Genomic DNA, 26,625 nt, shown 5'->3' with positions numbered 1-26,625 from the left:
CTAATTATTTTACTTGGTTTCTTTTATTTTTAAAACTGGAAGGCAGGCAGATAGCTTTGTGACAGATTTTTTAAAAAGTAAGAATACCTTGTGCTATGCTTGCATTCAGTATAGTTTGAAAGAACTCACGATTCTTTCTCCTCCCTCCCCATTTTGATCCATACATCTCTCAGTCATTTCAGGTGCAATTATTTGTCTTGGGCAGTCAATAACAATTAAGTATAATGCATTTTGAATTTGACTATATAAGTAACAGCTCCAGCCACTCTTAAGTAAGTTGTATTAAAGTGTGTTCAGAAAATGAGATCTGAAGAAGATGGCAAGAGTAGGGCTGAAAAATTATCAGTACCCGAAGCATCATTCCCTAAATTCTCAGTATTGGCTTAGCATCAAATAATCCTCAATGTTGTTTAAACTGTTGTTACTGCATCTATTGGTAGTTGCAGGTAGGCTGCAATATTTATTTAGTCACTCGTATAGCAAACAACCACCAGCAGTGCCCTGAGGCTTTATGAAGCAGTTTTTTTAATCCTTTCTTGTATAAACATAAGTTCAGAAAATAAAAATAGATGTTGTCTTTTTCACTAGAGATTTTCAAACGTGAATAGACAGCCACATAATCAGTTTTAATCTGTGATTGAATTTAGCTACCTTAAAACAAATACATGTCTAATTTGTCTGACACTTTAAAAAGTGCAGTGCTTGACGTTATTGGATCATTTATATGGGAATTTCACAGACTGGTGGGATTTCTGTGGTTTGCTTTTAAAGTGCATTAATAAAGGGAGGCTCCCGTAACTCCCAGCTTCCTTTGGAAGAAATGACTTTGCTCAGTGCCAGATAACAAAATCAGTTAGAGGGATGAGCCTGATCCTGCAAATCTGCCAGCAAGTGAGCAGTGCCCTGCAGCCCGAGGGTCCCACAGCCCCGCCGCCGCGGCAGCCTCGTGCGTGAGCGAGATTTTTGCACTTTGCCAGGACAAGTTGGAAGTGTCAGGACCTAAGGAGGTTCCCTGCACAACGGGGTCTGCTCCCGTGTTCTTACTGCCATTAAGCCAGCTGTACTTTAGGAATCAGCCCATCACTGGATCTGAGAAGTCTCATGCTTGAGCGCAGGAACACACCGATTTTTCATGAAATAACCACTGTAAAAAATCCCTGGGATTACTTTCATCAGGCTGCAGTGGGTCTGAGTGATAACCTTGAGTACAAAGAAACTCCACTTAATTAAATGAGCAAAGAAATAGTAGTCCTTTAGTGTTGCTACATTCCTTTTCTAAAATGCCATAAGTAGCTCAATTTTATTTCTTCTTAAACAATGTTTCGTTTATGACTTTACAGGCATACAAATATTACTTTGAAATTTCAATATCACAACTATTTAAAAAATACCTTAAATATAAGTAAAAGTTTAAACCTCATTAAGAATTATAATTTTTGAAAGAAATTATACAAATACTTTTTTTAAAATAATGTGTTTTATCTTAAGTGTACTCAGAGGTTTTTTAGTAATTTTAATAAAATGTCATAATTAATAAGCTGATGATGTTCCTAATTTGTAATACAACAAATTCTCCACGGCTAAATAATTAACTCAAAACTGAAGTGTGTACAAGAATTTTTTAAAAAATCCTTTTAAGAGCTAAATTTTTTGAAAAAATGTTGTGCATATTTTAAATTATATTTGAAGTAAATCTCTAATGATAAGAAAATAAAAAAAAACATAGATATGATTTTTTAAAATGTAAAACATTTCTGTAAAAAGACATGCTTTTAATAAAGATATCTATAGTAGCAAATTATACTTTTAATCATTAAAACACTACTGAACAATTTAGGGAGAATATAATCTAAGTTTTGATTTATAGCACTTGGTTGATTTTGGTCACAGACTACTTATCCAAATAACTGTATAACAGACACAGTGCCATTCAGGAACAAAGTAAATATTTTTAACAGAATTGTTGTTATTGACAAGTTACTGAGAGAGTGCAAAATTGCAAGACATTAAAATTTATGACCACGAAATCCTTTTTCCAGTACCACTTGATATATTGTGTTTTAAATCAATACTTGTCAAGTCTTTTAGGTAACTGTATGATGGTGTCATTTTAGTCTTCTACAAAAGACTGAAAAAGAGAGGACACCTAGACTGTTCTGTGTTTATATCTGCTTTCTCAGCATGTAGCATAGGACTTTTATAATGACTAAGTCAGCTGTTAAAGCTTATAGCAAGGTTTACCTAATTTTTTACATAAACATTCTTAAAACTATGCCCATTTATATAGGCAACACACTGATTTAAAGTCCAAAGGTACTGGCAGTGTAAAACATCTTGATGGATGTCTATGGATATATATATTCTTTTATAAATACACATATGAAAGGACTATTAATTTGGCTGGCTTACATTTGAAAACATTTGATTTTATGTTTATACACCCACTGAAGGAAAATCAGGCTAATTTTAAGATAATTGGAAAAGAAAACTTGGCTGCAATAAGCAGTGAGGTTTGCAATAATATTGAAATACCTGGTAAGTTCTTCATTATATTATTTTGCTCGTTTAATCCTGAGGGAAACTATTTGGTTACATTAAGGGCAATACAACTTTGCTAAATATTTTGGATTTACATTGCTTTTGAGGGTGGTGAGTTCAGCCCTGTTCATGCAAATAAATGTTCCAGCTATGAACGCTCAGACTATGCTAATTTCAGTTCTGTTGATTTCAATGATTTTGATTTTTTATTTAAAAAGTAGCAGGGAGGGATCTTATATTTAAAAATTAGAAGAATTGCACCTTTTGAATTTGTTATTAGATTGACATTTCAGTACTTTCACATTATCAGAGGACTGTCAGTGGCAAATACAATGTGCATACTTCTGCTTTATACAAGGTCATGGATTAAGCTGAGGCCCATTTGTAATTTTCTGTGATGAATGTGAAATTGGAAATGTTAAAATGTTTCACTTACATAGATTTGGAAAAACCCACTCGCATAGGTTTGGAAAAAGATGATTTTGCTATCAGTTTTGAAATTAGATTTTATTTTAATCAAAACAAGCAAGAAAGATTATAAAAATATTAGATAAACTGAGCACAAAAAAGAAAAAGAACAAGTGAAGTATTTTAGATTGACCTGAAATATTTTTTCCTTTTTTCAGAAGAAAGTGAAAAATGCTGTTTTGTTTTAGATCAAAAAGATTTTAATTTTTTTCCCCCACCAAATCAGTAGAGTCAGTATTGCCTCATCTCTAATTACAGTTGGACTGATTGTCAGGTTGTTTGCTGGATTTTGGAAATGTGTTAATGATAGCTGCAGAAAGGCAGGAGGCAAAGGGCAGGTGCTGTGAGAGCACCTTAATAAAATCTGTACTTTTCACAGATCCTTACTTGTGTATGCAAAGACAAGTATGACACACGTACAGCCAAGATAGAAAGTAATTTTACACCCTAAATTGCTACGTTACCTTTTTATTTGTTTTATGTCTGGACCCTGTTCTAAGGTCAGACAACTTCCACCATAAAGCCAGTGGAGTCCAAATCATCATCAGCATTGGTTATGCGGAACATTTCTAAATTTCCTAAATTGACAGCTTCAGTTAAGCATTTAAATGCACATAAAGTGTTCAAAAAGAGTGCTCTTAAAGGTTCTAGGCACCTGCAACTCCATCTTCTGTCAACAGGAGGTTCAGATGTTTATTTTTTTTCAAAAATCAAGCCTTTCCTTAAGTTAGGAAGCATTGGTTGAGACTAGGTAGCCGTCAGCAGGTGCTACCATTCAGCAGCTCTCTTTATTTTCCCAACTTCAAAGGCAGCCGAGGGAAGGGTGGAAGTCCACACGGCCGTGGATAATGTAGCTGTGAGGAACTAACTATTTCAGCTCCAAAATGAGACTTGGGCTTGCAAATGCCAAAGCTCAACAGACAGTAAAGCAGACTTTTTAAATCAAGGTGCTGAAAAGCATCGATTGCTATTCTTTCACTGACATGCCAAGGTCACTTAAAATGGCACTTATTTTTGTTTGGTGCTTTAAAATATTATATACAGCTAACTGTAAAACCAAAGTTTGCTGGGTGGCATTGCTAGGATCCATGTTTTTGGTAACAGAAACCTAAGAGATGTACTGTTCTCATATGTGTATCCTGGATGATGGTCAGAGAAAAATAATGTGGTGTTTGTCCTGAGTGTTAGAATTATCTCATGCTGTGTCAAATGGCTTCTTTCTATTGCAACCCCCCAATCTTTGGTGGCTGTACTGTCACAACAAGATGTCCGAGTGACCTGGTACACCAATCACGGGGTAACAGGCTGCATTACAGGACTGTGGGGCAAGGAGCCTGCTGCTCTTGCTGTCTGCCAACACCCATAGGTGTCATCAGCACTTACTGGGGGAAAAGTCAGGAGATGCAAAACAAACCAAAGAAAACAATGAGAAAAATTTTCCCCTAGCAGCTAGCATATGAGATTTACTTCTCAATTTTTTTTCCTAAAAAGTATTTTTAAACTGCTGCTGTTGTTCAAACAAAGAGAGAGGGCTCCAGGTGTGGAGGAGCCATTGCAGAGTACAGGATTGCCTTTCCTGTGCTCTGTGAAGGGAGGAATCACTGCACAGCCTCTACCCCAACTTCTCCTCAAAACACGCTTCATGGCATACGGTTTCAAAAAGCAGCCTGTGACTTTTCAGGCAAAAAATGTGAAGAAGAAGAGATTGATACCAATGAGTTTTTCAATAAATTACCTGAAACAAAAATCAAGTTATTTGTCTAAGTGACAGTAAACATAGCAACCTATTTAAAATGAACAAGATCCACATTCTTTTGAGACGTCGGCAGAAAGTCGTACCGGTGAATCCCATTGAGGCGCCTTCCCTCGATTGCCTGCGGAGCCCATCTTCATCATGGAAATCAATGTAAACAAGGTCTACTGCTTGAAGGCCAAATGCCTTTGCTGTGACTATTATTTTTTGCCTGGCATATAGAATATCATGAGTTTCCTTACTGCTTGTTGCACCTAAGAAAATAACGAGAACAAAGAAAAGCTGACAAGAGTGTTTTAAATCTTTCTGTTTTAAAGATTTCTTATGTTAAGAAACGAGGGAAACTTCAAGATTCTATTTAACTGATTCAGAAAACAGAAAAGGGATGTAAGGCTATACTGTAGAGTCAAAATTATACTATTCTGAAAAAAAAAAGGAAAGCCGCTTTAGCAAAAATAAAAAGAAACATCCCTCTAGAGACTAACTTATAAATTCAGATTTTGATTTAATTTAAATCAGAAGTTGAAAGCCTGAAGTCAGTGAAAGCTTTGTCTGGTAAGGACTGCTGACTTGGCTAAAATGAAAGTAATTATTTGAGTTTACTATTTACTGCATGTACAGTGAAAAGCATTGCAGCAAGAGAAGCTTTACGCAAATTGATATACTGGGTCCAACTAAATGGTTAAAAAATTCACACTGAGAATAGAATTGCACTTTCCTTGGTTCTGATTCTTGTCACAACTGATGTCCTAAGCTGAATATTTAAGCTTTAATATTTGAATGAAAAATTGATGGTAGATGACTTCTGAGAAGAAGCAAAAGTATTCATGAGACTTCATGTGCTCACAGGCTATCTGCTAAGCAATGTACTCATGTGAAGGCTGGTGGGAAAAAAATAATAACAACAATAATAACCATAAGGTAACTATTTAGATAGACATTTTCAGTCTGTAAAGAATATTTAAATAAAGCAATGCTGATTTTTGCATTAACATACTTATTCTTAATGTAGAAGTTCATAGCTCTGTGCTTTTGTCTGTAAATCAGAAGCTAAGTGCCCTCTTATAAAAGAAATAGTGAAGCACTTTTTATTTTTTAGGAAGACTAATAGTGCTTTCATGTGAATATGTGGCTGTATTGACATATGACATCTTTAAAATAAATTTATGAAAGCAAAATGTAGCAGTAGTGTATTTGTGCTTGATGTCAAAAGCCTGAGTGACAGTTGTATGTAAAGAAGTGGTGGACACCAGAATTTTAGGACTTTCAAATGTAGTTCTAAAAAGCATGTGAATGCTTATGTATACAATATTTTAAATTTATTTCAGTGACTCAGCAGGGTGAGGGTTTTTTTGTCTGTCTGTTTTTTTTTTTTTTTTTTTTTTTCATTAACTTTTAGTATTGACTGGCAAAAAGCACAAGAAAATCTCAGTGCCCTGTAACACAAGGACCATGTTTTAAATTGCCAGTGGTATATTCTGTACTGAAAAGACATTAAGGAGTAAAATGAAAATGGAAAATGCAGATTCAAGCATCATTAATTATTGCTGTCAGAAATTTCACAGACTTCTCCAAAGCAAATGCCATACATAAACATTTATAGTAAAGAGACAAGTAACAACCTATGCTGGCACGGAAATCCTCTCCTCCAAAGACAACTGCATCCAAATGAAAGCCAACCTGGGATCCTGTTCTCAGTGCTTCTTCACAGACAGCCTTCAAATGAGAACAGAACAGAATATCAGTGTCTACAGAAATGCAGGATGCAGAGAGACTACAGAAGCTATTACAGCAACTGAGAGTTACCAAAATCCTTCCGAGAATATTGCTCCTATTAAGCAAAGCCACTGCAGGTGCTCGACAATGCCCAGTGCTTTAAAATGACTCAGCAAAAGAGAAAAAGTATTTTGCTTTCCCTAAGCACCCAGATAGCAAATACTGGACATCAATAACAGGTTCCCCACCTTCTGCTTTACATTATGCCCCAGGTGTTACTGTGACCAGTTCTTCAGATATTTATGTTGCAATATGAAAAAAAAATCATTTGGCAAATATTGCTTAACACCAAACAAAAAGTATTAAATGTGATTAGTTTGACAAGCAATATTCTCTGCATGAGAAATAGAAATAAAGATCAGAAACTCTTTTATGAAATAAATAATATGAATGGTTTGCAATTATTTTAAGTTCCTTACAAGGTAGAAGGATTGCCAATTTAAAGTCTCTGGCTACATATAACTAAAATTAAGCTAAGGAAGTTAAAAATGTAACAAGTGCTGCAGAAAAAAGCATTAAAATAAAAGTAAAACAATTTTGCTGCTGTAGCTTTTTTATGAGGAGAGTAGTATTGCTATTTTATATTGATTTTGGATAATATTAGTATTTTTTAAGGCTAAGGTACATGGAGAAAGACAAGCAATTACCAGCTCTACTAATGGGTGTTCCTCTATGGCAGCTGGTGGGACACAGAATTATTCTGTAACAGAGTGTGCTTTAAAAAGGAACTCTCCTGCCAGCATCAGCAACTGCAACATTAAACCTCCACTATAAAATACTGTAGGTGAAGAAAAACCTGAATGGTTTAATATATGATCTAATTCTGTGTTTGCACACCGGACAGGAGCATGTCCATTTGGATATGGCTTTATCATGCTCACAGATAGGTTAGTGTGTGCTGTAAGATAAATGGCTGTATCAAACGATCAGGCTGCCTGTGAGGTACTTCTGGAAGTACTTCTGATCTGTGTGTCCTCAGCTGGTCTGAAACTTTTCCCTTAGAGCTTGGGAGGGGAACGCAGAGTTCCTTGCGCATGCATGAGCCCTTCTGTTTCATTATCACATTTCCTTGCCATTCTGAAAAACCTGGACTCAGTAGTAAGGGTTGGGGAGTGATTTATATTAAAATGAAATTAATAAATTAGATTTGATCTGAAATTACCCTAAAAAATGAGCATGTTTTTCAGGTATTTTCAAAGTTAATTCTGTTTCTAATTTTAGCATTAAACACTCCATCATACAAAGAAATGATAACATGGAATTTGGTTTTAATGTTATTAGTAGAAACTATTATAAAGAAGCAAGTTTAGCAATAGTGAAATTATTATTAACCCTTATTTCAAACTAAGTGTTATACAAAAGTTGCATCTGTCTGCAACATTGAGTATTCCAAATCTTTGGAGAGGCCCTTTTCCACTCCAAGTGCGCTCAAAACAGTAACAGGAATGAAGAGAGGTTTTGATATTTGTTGTGGACTGTCTGGAACTGTCTGGAACATAAATTCAAATACTTTGAATTTATGAAGGCCTTTACAATGCAAACATCAGAGTTCAAATGTTTTTGGGGATTGAACAATATGTTTTGTATTTTTTAACCTCTTTTCCTTAGTGAAATCAGGGACAGACTGAGGAGAATTCTGCTTATCCTAATTTGCTGAGATGGCAAATTATGAACACTTCAAGACTTTCTTACCTTAAAATTCAGCAAGCCCATTGCAGTTTCCACAAAGGGGATAAAATTCATTGGTTCTACAAGTGTTCGGCCTTTTAGGTGATGCAAGAATTTGTCTGAAAACTAAAACTATACAGAATGAGCTATCAGAGGGAAAAAAAGACAGTCTACATGTATACAAAACATGGCAAATATTCACCTGACTGTAACAAACACCCCTACCCACCCCAAAACCTGACAACTAAAAAAATTAGAATAGCTTTTAACAAGGCCTGTGATTTGAAACTGCAGCATTCCCATACATTTCTAAATTTGGAGGCTGGTTTGCAAGGAAAAAAAAATAAAAAAAAAAAAATCCAAGCTTAGCACCTCTCACCCTGGCTTAGTGAAATGCAAATCTGTGGGCTCTGGAAAACAATGAAGTGCTGCTGTACCTGAGGTCCAGTTTTGTTTCAGGTCCAGCACTGCCATCAGTGGAAGCGCTCCCCAGCCTTCTAAGTGGCATCCGTATTATTCATTACGGCACCGTTACCCTTTTGTTCAATAGGCTTTTCTTCATAATTTTTTAGCTTACCTAGGAAGGCCTTAAAAAGGAAGTTTAATTCTTTGAAGACCAAAGCTTGCCAATTTTTTCCATGAGACCAGTTCACAGCTAGCTCTGAGCTGCCAGTGGGGTAGCCCAAATTCCAAAATCTATCATCTGGAAACATACAAAAGCTCTTGCACAGATTTTTTTCCCCTTTCAAAAGGGAAAAAAAAAAAAAAAAAAAAAGGAGGGGGGAAAACCTTCAGCCCTATATTGTAAATGTATTATGTCTGTCCAGATCAAGTAATTTGCGTCAAGATAAACATATTGCAGGTACTGAAAAAATGTTAGTAAATAAAGACAAAAATCACATATGCATATAGTTTAAATTTAAGGAATATTCAACTATTAATGGATATCAAAGGAAAGGGAATTTTAATCATCTCTCCATTCAGTCTCAGTTGGGTAAATCATATCTAAGAGATTTGCATAAATATAAACCATCAAAGACTTTTCATCTTCAAAGGGGGTTTCAAGACCCTATAAGCTTTGTACTGTAATCATCGCAGGTCACAACCCTGCAGGAATAAGGCTGCTATGGCAACATAAAAAACTAATGCTTAAGGCTTAGCATAATATTCTGACTAATAGAAAGGAAACTCATTTTAAAAGCTGGCAGCCTATTTACCAGAAGCTGGATTAGAGGTGTTATTTCCCCTTTTAGCTTCCCCCCACCACCCCTCCCCAAAAGAAGGAAAATCTAATCACCCAGATCTTGAAAAAAAAAACGGTTTCCAGCAATTTTCAGTAACTTTACAATTAGGCCAAAATAAATCACAGCTTTCTCCGATGAAGAATTCTGCCCTCCCATCTCTGCTCTGCATCATCACCATGGCCCTCTTGGTAACTTTTCTTTAGTGAGGAGAATTCTACTCAAAAATGTGCAAGGAGGAAAAAAATCAATTCAATTCACTCTGTACAGTATGGCAGGTTACTACAGTGACAGAAAACAGTAAAGTTCACCCACGCAAATGAAGAAAATGAGGTAATATAATAGTATCAGTTTATCTTCTTAAGACTCTTACCTGATTTTTAGTTTTTTAAGAGAAAAAAAGTAAAAAGTGCTAATGTGTGTATATTTTAGGTGCAAGTTAAATAGTAGAATTCTTGTTTATTTTAAAATATTTTAAAAGTTACACTCCTGGAATTTTTGCTATCTTTTGTTTTGAAGGTAAAGCAAAAAAAAAGCACATTTAATTAAATATTGCCTCCCTTTCTCTCCCTTGTAAAAGATTTGCAATAAGCACCAATACAAAAGGTAACGAGTGGAGAAGTTTCAATTAATTTTTTTTTTTTCAAAAGGAGACGATTAAATGTTTCCGGCCCGGTAAAGTGTTCATTTCAGGGAGAAAGGGGAAAAAAAAAGAAGAAGGCGGAGGAGAAAAAAACCCCACAAAGCTTGGGGAGGGGATGAAGTAGCAAGGCCTCAGCAATTCTTTCAATTCCAGTGCACACCCAATAGTGTGTCGGGAAGAATGCACACTGGTCGGGATTTGTGGGAGAATTGTCCCGCCACAAAGGAGGGAGAGTTACGCTTGTTATAGTCCAATAAGCCATGCCAGTCAAACAAGTACCCACACTAGGGACAAAAGGAAAGCAAGAGATTCTCACACAAAAGAAAACAAGTAAGCCCATCTTTTAGTTGTGCATCAGCCTCCAGGTTTTCTGCTGCACATAAATAAAAATGAAGGGGGGGAGCGGGTGTGCGTGGGGGGAAAGAAACAGCTTCTGGGAGGCTGAAAAATCATGCTGGAGTGAATTTTTTGAGGATTGGGAAAAGAAGGCAGCGGTGTTAGGCAGAGTATGTTCTTTGTGTGCAAAGGTTGGGCAAAGGGGGAGCGAAGCAAAAGAAGGACAATGAGGCAGAAGCTTCTGGGGTTGGCTTGTTTTCCATGATGGAAATGAAACTTAGTGACAGGGAAAGCAGAAGAGGATGAGGGCACAAAGAGCCCTGGCATCTCATCTCCCTGCAAAACCTACTTGGTGGCAGCGAGGGCTCTGCCATTTTGGTATCATGAATATTCATCACTGACAAGTTCTGTCTAACACTTACACGGCTGTAAACCCTGAGAGGTGCACTCTGGTTAATTTAATTACCCGTTGGTGGAAGGGGATGGCAAACCTTCCATGGCGAGTGGTGGAGGCCGAAGGGGCAGCGCCATGGAACGGACGGGGTCCGTCACGCACCCGGAGAACGGGGCTGTGCTCCCTTGTGCGTTCAGGCCCAGCTCCATGGTTTGATCAAGGTTAGGTGCTGAGATTAAAATAGATCCTCACACGCCTGCCTGCCTTGCATCACAGCTTGCACACTTACTAGTTGCTTAGCTAGTGGTTTGCAAATATACAAAGTGAATAATTAAGCATTATTCCTTTACTGGTGTGTTACAGCAATAATGGTGTATTCAAACAAGTATCCCTCTTTTTTGACAATTAAAACAATTACAGCATAATTAGGCCTATTTCAAAGTTTTCTTAAGTAATTTGACATGCCAACCATTTACATTTCAGGTTTTTATTGGCTGAAAAGTCAGTTGTGAAACACAAACACACCTGTCAGCAATTAAAAAGGAAGAAGTAGAGAACTGTTCAGGAAATAATATCTGTGCTAATTAAAAACACTAGTTAAAAGCTTCCTGTTTGTTCCTCCAGTTGCCCCAAGGAGTGACCTTCCCCCCAACCCATTTTTTCATATGTTGCTAACATGGTTTCCCATCTCCTGCTTGCAATGCACATAACTAAGGCTCTTGGGCAGACAATTTTGCTTGTTAGGGTAGTCTGAGAAGAGTCAGGCACTTACCCTTCTACTTTTGATAATATAATCTGACAGCCATACTGGTTCTTTGTCAACTGTGGGAGAAATACACCTGGTTTTCTTTATAAACGTGTTCCATATTTGCTCTTTATACAGTACGTCACACACACATTTAAGTGGATGCACTGCCCAGTTACCTCAGACGAGCAGCAACATCATATGGTATTTGCAGCCTTCCTCTTAACTCACAGTAATTCATCTCTGCACCTGGTGAACTTGGCCCAACAGCTTCAGTCAAAAGCTACTGTGTTGTTGGTACTCACCCATCTTATTTCCTCAACATTTTCAACCTTTGGCAGCATCATGCTTGAAGGAAGAGTCTTGGACTGCAAAATCACCTCTAGATCTTCTTCTGCAAGGCCACTGGACACAGAGTTTATCCTGACACATTTTTCAGCATGGCCAAAGTCAAACTCTTCAAGGGTTTTCACGATGCTCAGTCTTGCTTCTCTCTGCAGTACATATGAGTTCAGATGCACAAGAAAAGAAAAAGAAAGCATATTTTCTATTGACAGAAAAATACACTGAGAAGAAAACTTGTTGAAATCACATGGGGGGAAAGCTAGACAGCTAGTATAGTGGTTTCCCCAAAATGTCTGTTACTCTTGGACTTTATTGAAGCAGTCATCATCAGAACCACACAATTTTACCTTCCTTTTTACTGTTTCTTTATAACTGGTAAATTCAATGAATGGGATTTTTACTACTTGCAGAAAGCAAGGGTTTTGTGTCTGCTAGTGCTGAACATGTGTAACAAACACAAATCTTTATGCTAACAAAATGTGTTGCACTAACTGCCTGTTCTCTCAAAAATGGCATATTCTTAAATTTGCATTAAAAATAATTTTTGTAATTTAGCTCTGTAATTTTGCCTGAATGTAAAAATGTACATATATATATATATATATATATACACACCTATTTGGTTTTCCTTGACTCCATGTATTCAAAGTGCATCAAAGGCAGTGATAGAATTCACAACTTGCATATAAAATGCTGAAATAACTCCAAGGTTTTTCTTTGACCACATGAAAGGGTATTCTGTTGGCACAAAATAAAATCTCCAAAGACACACACTTCTCCTGGTCATTTGCTGTTTTTGTGAATGTAAATTTACAAATCTGTTTAACAGTTGATTTTCATAAAGAATACTGGCATGCTTTTCTGAAATGAAATGCATTTCTTGGTCTAGAGAAGGGGTAGGGGTTGAAGGAAGATGCTGGGATCCTTGCTCCCTGCCAACTGAAGTTTCAACCCCAAATTCCTTCCACTCACCAACAGCCCCTAACAAATTTGCATTGTCAAAATGCACACTTATCATTTCATTTGTGAAGACTTTTTATGGGGCTAATAAAACTTTAAAGCTCCTGACTCATGGAGGCTCAGGAATTACTTTAACAATATGCAGTTGCTGAATAGAGATGCTTTTCAAGAAAAAAGGGTAAAAAACAACAACAACAACAACAACAACAACAACAAAAATCATCAAAGTTAATATTCAGGCTAATACAAATCAGCAAGAGAGCACATGACAGTAGATTTAAACCAGACGGATGCAAACCTCTGCCGGCAAGAGGGGAAGAGGTGGTTTCCCAATGTGGTCTGAGTTAAACAGTGTGAGGGAACAGTAGCTTACAGTTGTCAGGACCGATGAGGACAGGGTCTCCCAGGCCAGTTTAAGACAGCTCTGCAGTGTACTGATTTACAGGGCTGGGACCCCTGATAATTAGGGTAAGTTTAGAGAAAAGCAATTCGTGGCTCTAACTGGTTGAAAGGAAGGAATAATGAAGCAGAAAGTTAATGAAATCTGAAGCGAACAACCTCCAGCTTGGGGCTACTAGCTGTGCTCCTCCGAAGGCTGGGAGCATATGCCCATTAATCGGACAGACGGGAACAAGGCACCCACGTATGTATCCCTGGGCTGCGATCAAGGGGCATGTTCAGAGGGAATCTCTGCAACCCAAACCACTTGAACTGCTGTGAATGGACTCTGTCTGGAGCCATTAGGAAACCCACATAAAGATGCACGCAGTTTAGTACAAGCATGTCCAGCTGGAAGACAGCTCTGGTGCATGGCTGTCTGAAATGGCTCTTCCAAATTAGGTAAACCCAACCATATGATGCCAGTACTGGGAAATACAAATCCCCTATGTTTTCCTTTTCTTACCTGGGGTAATGGGTTTCTAGGGCTGGGCTGAAAGTTTCTGGACATGAAGCAGAAGGGTGGCTTAAAAACACGCTCCAAACCAATTTATGTTTTTAATTAAAGTAAGATTATCACCGTTTCAGCAAACACCGATGCAATTTGCAAAAGAGAGATCGTCCCAAAGTATCACTTAAGGCAGCGCTCAATTCCAGCTGAAGGCACATCTCCAGCAAACTTGCAGCCTAATTTGTTATGATTTTTTTTTCAGAGTATAATAATGAGCACTAGAGCATCTCATATCTATTTTTCTCCTCAGTCTGCAAACTCCCTTCCCAAAAAAGACAGATCGTGTCTTTCTAGGTATATTTCCATACAAAACACTTATTAACAGGCTGTTGCTGTTATCAATTTACATAAACTAAATGTGCAGCCCTCTGGTACGTATCCCAAAAATAACCAACAACTTCACTGAATTTATACCAAGCAACAAACATGGGGAGGGGGTTGATGTTTTTTCCCATATTTTAATAGAAAATATGTTGCTATGTTAGTTAACACACCCATGCCATCTGTTGGGTTGAGAATTGATGCGTTTTCTTAGAACCACTATGTATTAGATCTGTCTGCCTAGATACCCCAGGAATGGAAATGTTTCCTTTCCATGATATAATACTTCTAGTCACTACAGTTTCCACAGCAAGAATAAATTCATGGTTTTAATTCTGGAACAAACTGATGGGACCTGACTGTCAAAGCCAGAGCTTGGGAGGGGGCTGACTCTGTGCCTACCCTTCCTACAATGGAGCAAATCCAACTGATGTTAGTGGGGAGTATCAGGTTCCCATAAAGGTTTCCAATAAAACATTTCATGGGTAAATAAAAAAATTATATACTAAAACCTTTGACCAAATGTGCTAAAACCATGGAGAAAAGGGAGAGCCCCTTCTGCCTCATTAGACAGGGAAATGTAGATGCTATTCTTATTGTAGAATTCATGCAACAGCTAAAATCCTAACCTAGATAAACTACTCCAAAATTGTAACAGAGAAAAAGGTAGTCCTTGAACAATAATATCCTTACTGCCAAGAATGAGAAAACTAGGATTTTTCAGGAATAGTGAGAAAAATATTTGCCCTGTTCTTCGCATGAGAACTATAACGTCAGATAATAGTTTGTAATAAAAGAATAGCTGATAAAGGAATAAACTCAATCATTAAGTAAAATATTTCATGCTCAAATAGCTTGGGATGGTGGTATCCTCCTTGGGTCCCATGTGAATTGCGTTACTTATCAAACTGAACATGAGAGAAAGACAACAGAGAGCTTCATGGTAAATAGTGATACTATTAAAAAACTTTAAATTTGTGCTGGAAAGCTTACTGAGGAAAATAAAATGGTTGGTCAGGGTGACTACTTTAGCACCTCTTCTGTTTGACCCTGAGGAGGACACAGGAAGAAGTTCATTACCACGTGCAGCTATGCCAACTGGTGAAGATAAAGGTTTTGGTGACGCAGCATTGCTGACAAATCCATTGCTACCCAAACACACACGCACCGAAATTAAAAATGGGAATACGCACATTGCCGGCTCCACTGGCACCCATTAAACCTAATAACTAACCATCCTCATGAGTTTCTAGCTCTGAATTATCAAATCTGCAAAGAAAACAACATCCGTCCACTTTTACACTCCAGTGGAAGAGGTGGTCCCTCGCGGCAGGGCTGCGCAGTCTCGCCATCTGGAGAATAAATCGAGTGTGAAGTACAGTATAGTTTGGGACCAAGCTCCGTGGCGGCAGCCCAGCAGTTAGTTCATTAGTCCCAAACTTGCGGGGATTAGTGCGGTATCAGCTCTACTGTCGGATGGGATCAGGCAGGCAGAGCGCGAGACTTGGGGAAGGGGGTGGCGGCAAAGAAGACGCCCCTTGGGCTTATTGATAAAATCACACTGTATTAGTGCACCTGAATATGTGCTTTTGGTAACAGTATTTGGAAACAGTTTCCCATCATCTGAATCACTATCTTTCCACTTCTCCTTTTTTTCTTTTTCTCACCTTTTTTTACCTGTACATTGTATGTCAAAACTTGGAAATTTCCACTTCAGAACTGAAAAACTAAAGAAGAAAGAATGCCATAGAACTGGAAGTTCAGCCACCCACTCACCTTGGGCACACTGTTAATATAGAAAAAGATGGTCAGATTAACAGCAGATGGAAAAATTACATTTTTTTCTTGTCAAACTGCTACAATTCCCAACAATCCTGCTTTTCAGCACTTTTTTTTGGATTTCTGGACCTACCTGATTTTCAGGACAAAATCTCTGCTTTGCTTTATTTTTCTTGCCTAGCCTTCCCTCTTTTTTTTAATGACCTCCATGTCTTAGTGTAAAGACAGTGGTCATACTTAAATATATGTTTGTATATAGATCTCATCCTCTTAACATCTTTTACTAATGGTTCCTCATACAGAAATGTAAATATATGAGGCACTAAAATGGCAGGCCAGAATCTATCATCCTCAATGCCATAATAAGTTGGCATGTTTCAAATAAGAGAGGAAAAATTAATTACTATAATCACAATTCAAGTTCTTTTTTTTGTGACATGTCTGACATGGTAAAAACATATAATTATGTGTTAATGTTAATTCCTTGGAGTGGTTTGTTTACAGAATTTGACATTGCTGAATCTTTTGTCACTTGTATTAGTGCATGCCATACAAATGCATGTCTCAAATAAGATTTTGCAGAAGAGCACATAAATATTATATACCTATAGCAGCTTTTGTGCATAATAGAGTTTCTTCAGGGGGAAAGTCTCACACTTTCTCCATGCATAGCTCTCCATCAATGAAGTGATGCCATACAGAGTGATAGCATACAAATGTTTAGTTTCAAATTCACAAATAGGACTGGCAAGAGAAAAGATGAATTACATTTGTTTTTAAGGAAACAAAGAGAACCATAAATGTGGAGTGGAGCACTTCTGAGAGCAGCAGGTACTTGTCTCATGAGACTTGCTTTCTACCTTATATATATCAGGTACTTGTGAGAATAAATCTTTTAAATAGCAAGTACATATTTCTAGTTAGTCTTGTTGGACTGAAAAACTGAAAAACTGTGCTGTAAAATATGCACAAAGCTTCGAGGAAGTGGTCATAAAATGTTTTCTTATTTTTACCTCTGAGCAGATAATCAGTTAACAAGTTTTTAAAGATTTAATGAATTTTAGAACACATTTTCTTTTGGTTCAACATGGCACACACCAAACCCACCATGTAACCCGTCCTAAAGGAAAAAGGGCAGGAGTGGGGAGAAACAGGGAGAATAGAGTTTCCATCATGTGTGTTGCTGTCTCTCCTCTGTATTTCAGGTAAACATACATAACATACATTTTAGCATACTGCAAAACACTGATTTTGCTGCTACTCTTTCCTGAAATCTTCATATTATTTCTTTAGTAATTATTTGGTTTTTTTTTTGTTTTTTTTTTTTTTTTAATACCAACCTTTTCACTTGTCTGAAAAAGATTCTTCATGACATCAAAATGAATCATCTAACTCTGTGCAATTCTGGCATCTGCTGCTTTTCTCTTTGCTCTGCTAATTGTCCTTACATGCAGTACATGGTCTAGCAACACTAAAATGATGCAAATGTCAGTAGTCAGTATTGCGAACTAAGCAGCAATTTAATTATGCTCGGCTGAGGAAGCCAAATGTATTTGCCCGTTTCTCTAGAAGTTTCATTTAAGGTCTGGGAACACATCAGGGTACTTATCAACAGAAGCTACCCTATATTTTTAAAAGACAAGATCTCTAAAAGCTGTCCAGAAGCAGCTGGGAGTGTTTGCTGCCATGCAAGCCTCTCCCTCCCTCTACCACCATGGACAATGTGGGTCCTGAAGATATTAGGTGGGGGTCTATCCAACACCATCAGAGTTGGGCAATTTCCATATATGGTGGTCAGGTGGCCTGTCCTGAGATGCTGTGAATGTGGAGAATCAGTGAACAAGAGCCTGAAGTTGTCTCAGCCAGCAGCCAGGAGCCAGGGCTCATAAATCCCAATAAAGCTTTAGGGGTGCTCAGCTAGGTCAGTACTAAATTTCTGCAGACCCTGACTATCCAAGGATGTGGATATGAATGCAACAGCAAGACAGTTTCACAAGTTGTAATCAAGGTATTTTTCTGACTTGCACATATCTCAGAGAAATTTAAACAGAGGCCAGTAGTCTGCTAGAATGCTCATAGAAATATCTATATAATATGAAGACTGAATATAAATGTCTCAGCAGCAAAAATGATACAGCATGGTATATGTGTGTGTGTGTCTATGTGTACATAAACACAGAGACAGGTGTATACCTTACGATAATGTGTACAGAAATGTTTCAAGAAGTTTTTAATGATAGGAATATATACAGCAACTTAAATAAGTCAAAGTTTTGTTCATACAGGTAGGCAGTTATTCTTCTGTCTGCCAACTTTTATAAACACTTGAAAAAGAGATGTAAACAGCCTTTCAATTAACACAAATCAAGCTAGCACTAATTTAAGCTGGCTGTAAGAAGCAGTCTCTTCTTTTTTTCCCCCTGGCTTTCTGAAGATACTTTTTGTTTAGTGACAGATTAGCATCACAAATGAAAATTCTTTAGAAGCATTAGAGTTAATTAGTCTTCCTGGACAATCCAAATGAGCTACTGAATGATGAAACAAGGCCACAAAATATACAATCTAATATATCAGCTAAAAAAAGGATTATACTTTTCTTTAATCTGAATTTAAGAGTATGTTAATTTTTATTTAAAAATATTACAGTTTAAGATGTATTTACTTGGCAGTATGTAATAGATAACTATGGAAAATGTGTACGTTTAGACCTCTATTTTTTATTTTTACAAGTGCATATTTTTGTTAATGCTGATAATGAAAGACACTGCTGTCTGTCAAAAGTACATATGCTTTAGCAAACTATCAATCCCTCTTCAGCAGCTGATTTCAGATGTGATGATTCAAAGTGAGATATAGATCAAATGTTTTAAAGATTGGCAAATTATTGCCTCAGTTATTTAATAAGTTGATTGAAAAAAATACTTAAAGCCAGGAGAGGTTTTCTGAAAAAAACCCAGCTGGCCAGAACTTTATGTCAGCTTGTACTGGAGGAACCAGTGTCTGCCCCAAGATGCTTAGGATAGCTCCTAGGAACGAGGAAGGCATTAAGAAAAATCAGGTTAGGTGCGCCATGGCATCTTTTATCCTTCCTTTTTTTGGGAACAAACTTTTCCCAGCATATCAACAGTCTCAATAAAACTATGTGTTTCAAAGAGAAGGCTTGAAACAACAGTTGTGTTTCTGTTATTGTGAAAACACTGAGTAACAGCTCTTATCTCAGTTTTCATAATGTGCCTTATCTGCATTGGTAAATTTGCAAATTAATATTCTGTAATGTGAACAAAGCCCCACAGAATGTCCTAAGCCCAAATGTTCATAGTAAAACTATAGTGGTACAAAAATCTCTCAACTTTTCATTTTTGACTTCTGTTTTAAAGTTTCACCTTGTAGATGCATGTCTTTCCATGCAGTGGGGACTCAAGACCAGAAATGGTCACTCAGTTGTCTTACTCTGGGAAAGGCACTCCCAGAAGTTCTCCCACCAGATGGGTTCTTGAGTCATCTAGAAGAGGACTTCTGAAATCATCTCATGCTGCAGGCATGTTTTAAAAGTAGAAATTACATCATGTAATACTGCATATGCCCTTGGGAATCATACCATTCATATCAATTTCCATGTACAGACTCTCTGAGAAAATCTATACCTCAAGTTCAGCTGCCCCCACCTTCCTCCTGTGATGCAGCTCCAGCAAAGCCTGTGTCCCTCCAAACACTCACATGAGCTGCCTTGCCAAGCCCCAGGGTGTGCAACACATTCTCAGTTAAAGTTTAAAAACCTCATAGTGGTATGCTACACTGCTCATAGGCTGGAAATCAAGGAAAACCACCCAAAAAACAACCATACTACAAACCTAACTACTCCATCAAAACCCCATGAGGAGACACATGGTACCCATGGACTCATCACTGCACTTAGTCTGCTCTAGAGATTTGTCCCTATGTCATATGGGCACAAGCCCCTCTGCCACACTAAGTGAGGGCAGCAGGGATCTCTCCTTGGATCCCACACATTTAGCATTGTAGAAGTAGCCTGTAATTGCAGTAATTACTTCTGTGGGAGAATAATGATATGAGATGTTCAACACAGGAAACTTTGATCTAATGAGCTTTGCACTAAATTGACACAACTCTTGCCTTCCTGCAAAGCAAACTTGTTTTATAATTGTATTTCCCAGCCAGTGCTCACTTTAACAAAGATCCACCTTACTAAGGTGGATTTTGCCAGAAATCCTTCTTCTTTCCCTACCAGAAGAAGGGCTTCTTTTTGATAGAAATCCCACTTGCAAGGGGTGAGTTAAAGAATCCAACAATCCCACTTCACCCCAAATGCAGGTTTTAGCACGTCCTGCAGGCAACATATTCTCAGATGCTCCATATGATGAGGCAAAGCCCACTACACCTTCTGGCAGAGTCCCTGAAGGATGGGCAGTGGTACAAAAGCAGTTGCCCTCCCTTCTTTCCGCTCCTACTCTTCAGAAGTGGGAGAGGGGAAACAGCACCAGAACACCATGTCCCATGTGTTCCCGTACTGGCAGTGACTAGAGAGGCAGAGAGTGATCCCTGATAAAAAATACAATTTTTAAAAATAAACTCCATGACTCATGTATTCATGGCAAATAGTATGAACCTTTTAGAAATGAATTCACTTGTGTTCTGTGGTCTAAATAAAACATGACAATGTGAATTTTTCCCTGCCCAGACCTGTGATTTGTGTCAAAGGAACTGAGATTTTTCTCCAGTTTGAAACTGGGACCTGAGAAGGTGGTTGTTTTCTAGGTCAGATCTCTGTCAATCCTTCAGGATTGTAGGGTGGTATTTGTACATCACTGAGAGATATATTGTCCTGGTACAATGCAATACACACCTTTATAGACATGATGAGAATTGTTTATTGGTATTCTTCAAAACCTGATTAAGTCCCTCATTTAGATATTCCTGATGGCAGTGGAACAAGCTACTAGACCTTATGACACTTCCTTCTCTAAGCTTTTCTTCAACTTACTTCCCTGATTAAATAAATTATTTTTAAATGCTAGGTTGACTGAGAAGGTGCTCCTCAGTGGGGCTTCTGGAATATCTATGAAGTTTAAAGTTAGTGCATATTTCCCAATAAAACAATTAAGTAAACCAATATATGATTATTTCTGCAACATCTAAGCAGTTCCTACCCTCTTCTGCTTATTCCCATTCCATGCTTTGCTTTTTCTTTATGCAAGCATTTCCAATTAACTTTTTCTCGAGCTGAGATGCAAACTGGATCATTGAAGCATTTCCATCAGAGAAACTCAGGTTTTTCTGTGTGGAAGAGTAGGATTTTGTTTTTACCCCAGCCTATTTAATCAGTCCTGTTCACAGCCTGGCCAAACAAACAATTGCACCACAGCAAGAAAGGGCATGGCAAAGGAAGACAACAAGAAACTAGAGAGGGCAACATGGAAAAAGGAACTTCTTGAGCTGTTTTTGTTTTTCTTTCCACCACAGCCCAGCCAGCTGAGCACCCACCATTGCACCTAGTTTGTGCCCATGAGGAGAGTAGTAGGTAGGATTCAAGCAAATTCATGCATCCCTTAACAACCCTCACTACAAGCCCCCATTCTTGCATCCATATGAATTTCCTCATAGAATTACCTCAGCATAACCAACAGAGGCATCTGGAAGCAGAGAACCTTGTTAAATTATTGATTACTTGACTAACACAATTGTTGCCTTCATTTATGTTGTTCCCTTCATAACATTTTTCCAGACCTGAATATGCAGGGCTCCTTCACCTGTGCTTTTGTTAGCTACTCTTGCATCTGTCCAAGTCTGACATGAATTTCATTCACTTCAAGCAGACTGTCAGGGTTTGGGTTCAAATTCTTTACACATGGCTTATCAGGTATTTTCTCTCACTTTCTGGACAATGACTCTGTCAAATGTAGTGTAAGTAAAAGACTAATAAGAAAATGGGTTCAGCTTTGAACCATTTCTATAAACATACAATAAATGCTGGGGTCAGCCTGGACTTTGTACTGATTTAACTACTTCAGATTTATTTGACACCAATAACATTAAGTTGATGCAATGCTCTGGCATGAAACTATTTGCTAAAATGCTACTAGCAATATAATTTATTCTCCTGTGTTTATAAAATTCATGGACAATCAGGATTTTACAGCAACATAACTGCATTAATTCAGTACTGCTGCTTTGTTTATATTATATTAATTTTAAACTAACAGCAATAAAATAGAATTCAGTGTTTACAAGTTTGACACCCATTAAACTGCTTTTTTTCTCACTTTGTTTTCCTCTTATATTTTTTTTCCTACTCGCTTTATTGTTGTGCAACTGTCTGAACAAAGTATGTATTTAGCAATATTTTTTGTCCTTTTGACTAAGTGTGATTCTCCTTCTTGTTCTGAATGAAGGAATGCTAAAAGAGATTAATGAAAATGTGTTCTACTTGCCTAAAAAAATCTCTTTTTTGGGAAACTGTTCTGCTTTACTTGCTAACCAGTTTATATTTTTTGATTGCTCCAGTAATAATGTGTTTTGTATTGAGAACAGAAGGCAGTTTTCCCCCAGAGTGCTCAGAGACATTTTCTCCAGCCAGAATCCCCATTCCCATCACCTGCATCAGGTGCAGGTTAACCCTGGTGGGACTCAGGTGATACTCCCCTCCCTTTTCTTGGCAGTGGCTTCTCCCTGTGCTGCCAGCCTGCCACCAAGCATCGTGTCCTTTTGGCAGCCACCCCTGCAACCTCCGGAAGCTCCCTGGCTCCATTTCCTCATTCCAGCTGGCCACTGAGGCACTGTGGCCAGTGTGCTAGCAGTGCTTGTGCTGGTGTGTGCTTATGCTGCTGGATACAGAAGGTTGTTCCTGCCCTTCTCTGGTTATAGTGTCTTTGCTTTTGCTTAGGGTGGGGCTGTAGCTGGCACAATCCAAAGCGGTCCTACGGTTACTCTACATCTAGAGCACTTCACTTATGTTCTGAGGACAAAACACACAGGCATTAACACTCCTTGAATTTATCTGTTGGCAAGTTTCCTACCCATTTTTCTCCTCACTCTTTGATTTGGAAAGCAATCATCTATAAACTTCCTAGGAAGTCCCTCTTTAGAGGCAGTAGGTTTCTGCAGCACGGGTCAAGAAAACAAGTCCTTGTTGAATCCACTAGACCACTCCAATATCTGAGGGTGCAAGGTACAACAGTACCAGAAAACTAGTGTGAAATTTGTATCTTACCAAAGTCTCTTTCTTTCCTGGTTCTTCATCTGATCTATCACCTTCCCCACCAGGCTTCAGATGAAGTCAAAGAATCACAGGACTGCTGAGGTTGGAAGGGACCTCTGGGGATCATTTGTCCAATCCCCTGCTACAGCAGACACAACCCAGAGCTGCACACCTGGGACTGTGTCCAGATAGCTTTTGAATATCTCCAAGGATGGAGACTAACAGCTGCTGGGAAACCTGTCAGTGCTTAGTCACCTACACAGTAAAAAATTGTTCTGATGTTCAGAGAGAACATCCTGTGGTTCAGGCTATGCTCATTGCCTCCAGCCCTGTCACTGAGCATCCCTGAGCAGAGCCTGGCTTTGTCCTCTTTGCATCCTCCCTGCAGGTATTTATATACATGGATGGGATCCTCCTGAGCTGAACAGTCCCAGCTCTATAAGCCTGTCCTCAGAGGAGAGATATTCTAGGTCCTTCAACTTTTTTGGAGCCCATTTCTGAGGTTACTCCAGTATGTCCATGGCTCTTGAGTGGTGATACCTCTGGCATTCCCCTCGACATGATTTGCAAAGTTTAGAAGTCCTCTCTGCTCTTTGACAGATATCTTTGAGCATATTAAAACTGTTTACTTTTTACTTTTTTTTTTTTTATGTTAAGGTCCACTTAAAAAAATACTAGTAATCAGCACTCCATTTTATTTATTAATATTGTTGTTTTTAAAATTCTCATGTCCCTTCATGTTCTCAGCATCACCTTTTCTAATACAATCCATGTTTCCAACTGAGTGATTTGATCTTTGCTTTAAGATAATTTTTCATCTGTTGCTTATTTGGCTTTATTTCTTCTTGACCAGGTTTCACAGCTTCAGATTCTGTGTTGGCAGTTTCTTGGCCAGTTTTCCTTTCCTGTTGACCAGATATAATCTCTGCCAGTATGGATGCTAAGTTCTCTATTTCTGGCCAAGCAAGAGTCAATCACGCTCGATCTTACTAATATAAGATTACACTTAATAGAAATGTAATCCTCTTGGGAATTAACATCTGCCCTAACATAAACTTTGTCACATTTTATGAATGCTTATGAATATTAATTAATTATTCTAGCCCACTTACATGCATGTTTGTAAATAGACAGCTATTAGGACAATTAAAATAGCAAGACGAGTAGCAAAATGGCTTCAGTCTAACAGCTATATAAATATATATATATTTAAGAATACTACTTCTGCCTGTGTTTCTCAGGAAGGCCGTTGTTACGACTCCGTACGCATGTGGACCTACTTTCCAGCTATTCTTGTTTCACATCTATATTGCAGAATCACTGCAGAGCCACAGGCAGGATGAACCCCATTGTCCTCTCGACCATTCAAGCTTAGCACAAATGCACGATCTAGTGATGAGAGCTTTCACACAGCCAATTCTGAGTGCCCAGAAGTTCAGCTCAGCTTTTTCATCCTGAACAATGGGGAAGCAAGGGGGATAGCCTAATATTTCATCCTCTGTTTTGCCTACGTAGTCTTTGTCCACCAGTGTTCTGCGGCATTAAAGGTGAACCTCTTTCATGCAATAGCTATCAAAAAGCCTTCCTCCTCTAGATAAGGCAATGATGAGTTAGAGTCACTGTTTGCTGTTATCCTGATATGCTTTTCAAATGAAGAGGCTTTTTCTATAATCTATATAACTTGTTCTGCTCCTTCTGTGTCTTCCCACACCATGGCACACAATCTCTAGGTTAAACACAGGACAAAATTCTAAAAATTTGCTTTTCTGCTGTCCTGTCTCCCAGGCATGTCCCCCCCACCCCATCCCCCCTTCAAGCTCTTGTACTTTTTTTCACTGCTCGTAGTCAAACCAGTTATTGAAATGTTTTTGTTTGTTTTTTTGGTGTTTCCCTCCCTCACCTTCAGTTGATGTTTGTAAAGCATTTAACACTACACCAGGCGGGTTAATTTACTGCACTGGTAAAACAGGCTATTTGGAGTGTCTTGCAACACTGACATGTTTTCAGCTTGAAAATCAGATGTCTCCATCCCAAAGGAAAGAATTCTTGCCAAAGCTTTGTTTATATCGATGCCAGGTGCAATCTGGCCCAACAGTGGTAATGACATATGAACACTAAACAGTTTGTAAAAAACATACTTCAAAATGAAATCTGAATCCTGTCTATAAAGACCCAGGTAAAGGTCTTACTAGGAATTTGCCTGGTGTAGAAAAGTATTTCTTTGTAGAAACATTAATTTGGCTTCTGGGCTCCCTTTAGTGTTATTAGTGGCTTCTCATTTCAGTTTTTTCATTACAGTTTGTTTTTCTTTTGCTTCTGGTAGAGCTTTCAAAGCCAAAGGTTTATTGTGTAAAAACATTTTAACAAAAATTACTGTAATTACTGTATTTAATATTTTATTTTGTACATGGCTCTTGCATGTATGATTAGGAAAATAAACCTTTTCTTTTTTTGCTTCACAGAGAGCCACCCTGACCTGGTGAAAATTAGAAATACTGCAATGCAAAGCGTACTGCAGCACCTCTTGAAAGGGAATTGCCAGAATTTAATTGCATCCTCCTCTTCTTAAACAAGTTTAAAATAGGCTTTCATACCTAGAGGCGATTTTTTGGTTATTGGTAAGTTAAACCTGTGTAAGAGTCCTGACCCCTAGATGAAGTAACTCCCTGCCCATAGTGTGAAAGCATAAGAAACCCCGGTAGGCTGCAAATTGCATATGTTTGTCTCATCTCTGCGATAGTCACGTCCTTTGCAAACTTAAACAGATAAAACTGTGGAAAGCAGGGGTGGGTAGACACACTGAAACATTTTTAAAATGTACTCAAATTTTGTTTGCAAATCTGTATTAAATTGACACACCTACTAAATCAGCGGCCATTTAAATGAAGATCTGGCCCTAAAAAAATCAATACATTTATGTAGTGATCAGATTCTTCTCTCTTCAGAGGATCAGCGTTAAAACGAAATGCTCATTGCTGCTGTCAGTATGTGTGCTGCTGTAAGGAAGGTGCCCAGTGTGATCTACATATCCTATAGGCACAGAGCAAATCGCTTCCTCAAAGAGTAAACCAAACAAAAGCCAGAGAACAACAGCAATAAGAGACTATTTGACAAAAAGCTATTCATGTGCAGAACCCATTACCTCACCACATACCTAAGAGTGAGCCAGTGGCTTTGGGTTTTGTCTTAAGAAGAAGCTGAGGGAAATTTTCAGGATGCTTTTCCCATGTGTTTGAAGTAAAATCAGGAGATCAGTATGCCTTTAAAATGAGAGATAAGCCTCTTAATACTTTAACTCAAACTTCACAAATCATGATTTTTGAATCAGTGCCTCAGCAGAAAAGGAAAGACTCAGATTTGCAGATGGCAAGTTGCTTGCTGCAATCTGAAAGGGTCTATACTATAATGGCAAAAAATATGACTATATACACTTTCTTCCTCTGTCCATCTGCCACTGTTATAGTCTAGTGTGGGGGTGATTTTATTTAAATTT

At 38.1% G+C, this 26,625-nt stretch overlaps 1 protein-coding gene and 1 long non-coding RNA gene across 7 annotated transcripts in view; one reads left to right on the top strand and one right to left on the bottom strand.

Moving 5' to 3' along the window:
• Nucleotides 1–26,625, bottom strand: part of CLYBL (citramalyl-CoA lyase) — a 164,391-nt gene that overhangs the window by 16,176 nt on the left and 121,590 nt on the right. For all 4 annotated transcript variants that reach the window (XM_021530260.3, XM_021530259.3, XM_085556865.1 and 1 more), the window contains exons 3-6: nt 11,868–12,056; nt 8,228–8,329; nt 6,382–6,475; nt 4,846–5,013 (exon numbers count right to left, since the gene is read on the bottom strand). In XM_021530260.3, coding sequence (XP_021385935.1) covers nt 4,846–5,013; nt 6,382–6,475; nt 8,228–8,329; nt 11,868–12,056 — 553 coding nt within the window. The remainder of the gene's footprint in view (nt 1–4,845; nt 5,014–6,381; nt 6,476–8,227; nt 8,330–11,867; nt 12,057–26,625) is intronic.
• LOC110470546 (uncharacterized) overlaps nt 1–26,625 on the top strand; it is a 77,640-nt gene that overhangs the window by 47,542 nt on the left and 3,473 nt on the right. For 2 of the 3 annotated variants that reach the window (XR_014949342.1, XR_014949340.1), the window contains one exon: nt 25,595–25,750. This is a non-coding gene — a long non-coding RNA (uncharacterized LOC110470546). Of the gene's footprint in view, nt 1–11,700; nt 25,751–26,625 lie in introns of all 3 variants that reach the window. The other variant, XR_014949341.1, reaches the window with a different exon arrangement.

Source organism: Lonchura striata, chromosome 1, assembly GCF_050655825.1.
Source record: "Lonchura striata isolate lonStrDom1 chromosome 1, ASM5065582v1, whole genome shotgun sequence".
Classification (NCBI taxonomy): domain Eukaryota; kingdom Metazoa; phylum Chordata; class Aves; order Passeriformes; family Estrildidae; genus Lonchura; species Lonchura striata.
This window is presented reverse-complemented; position numbering and strand designations above follow the sequence as displayed.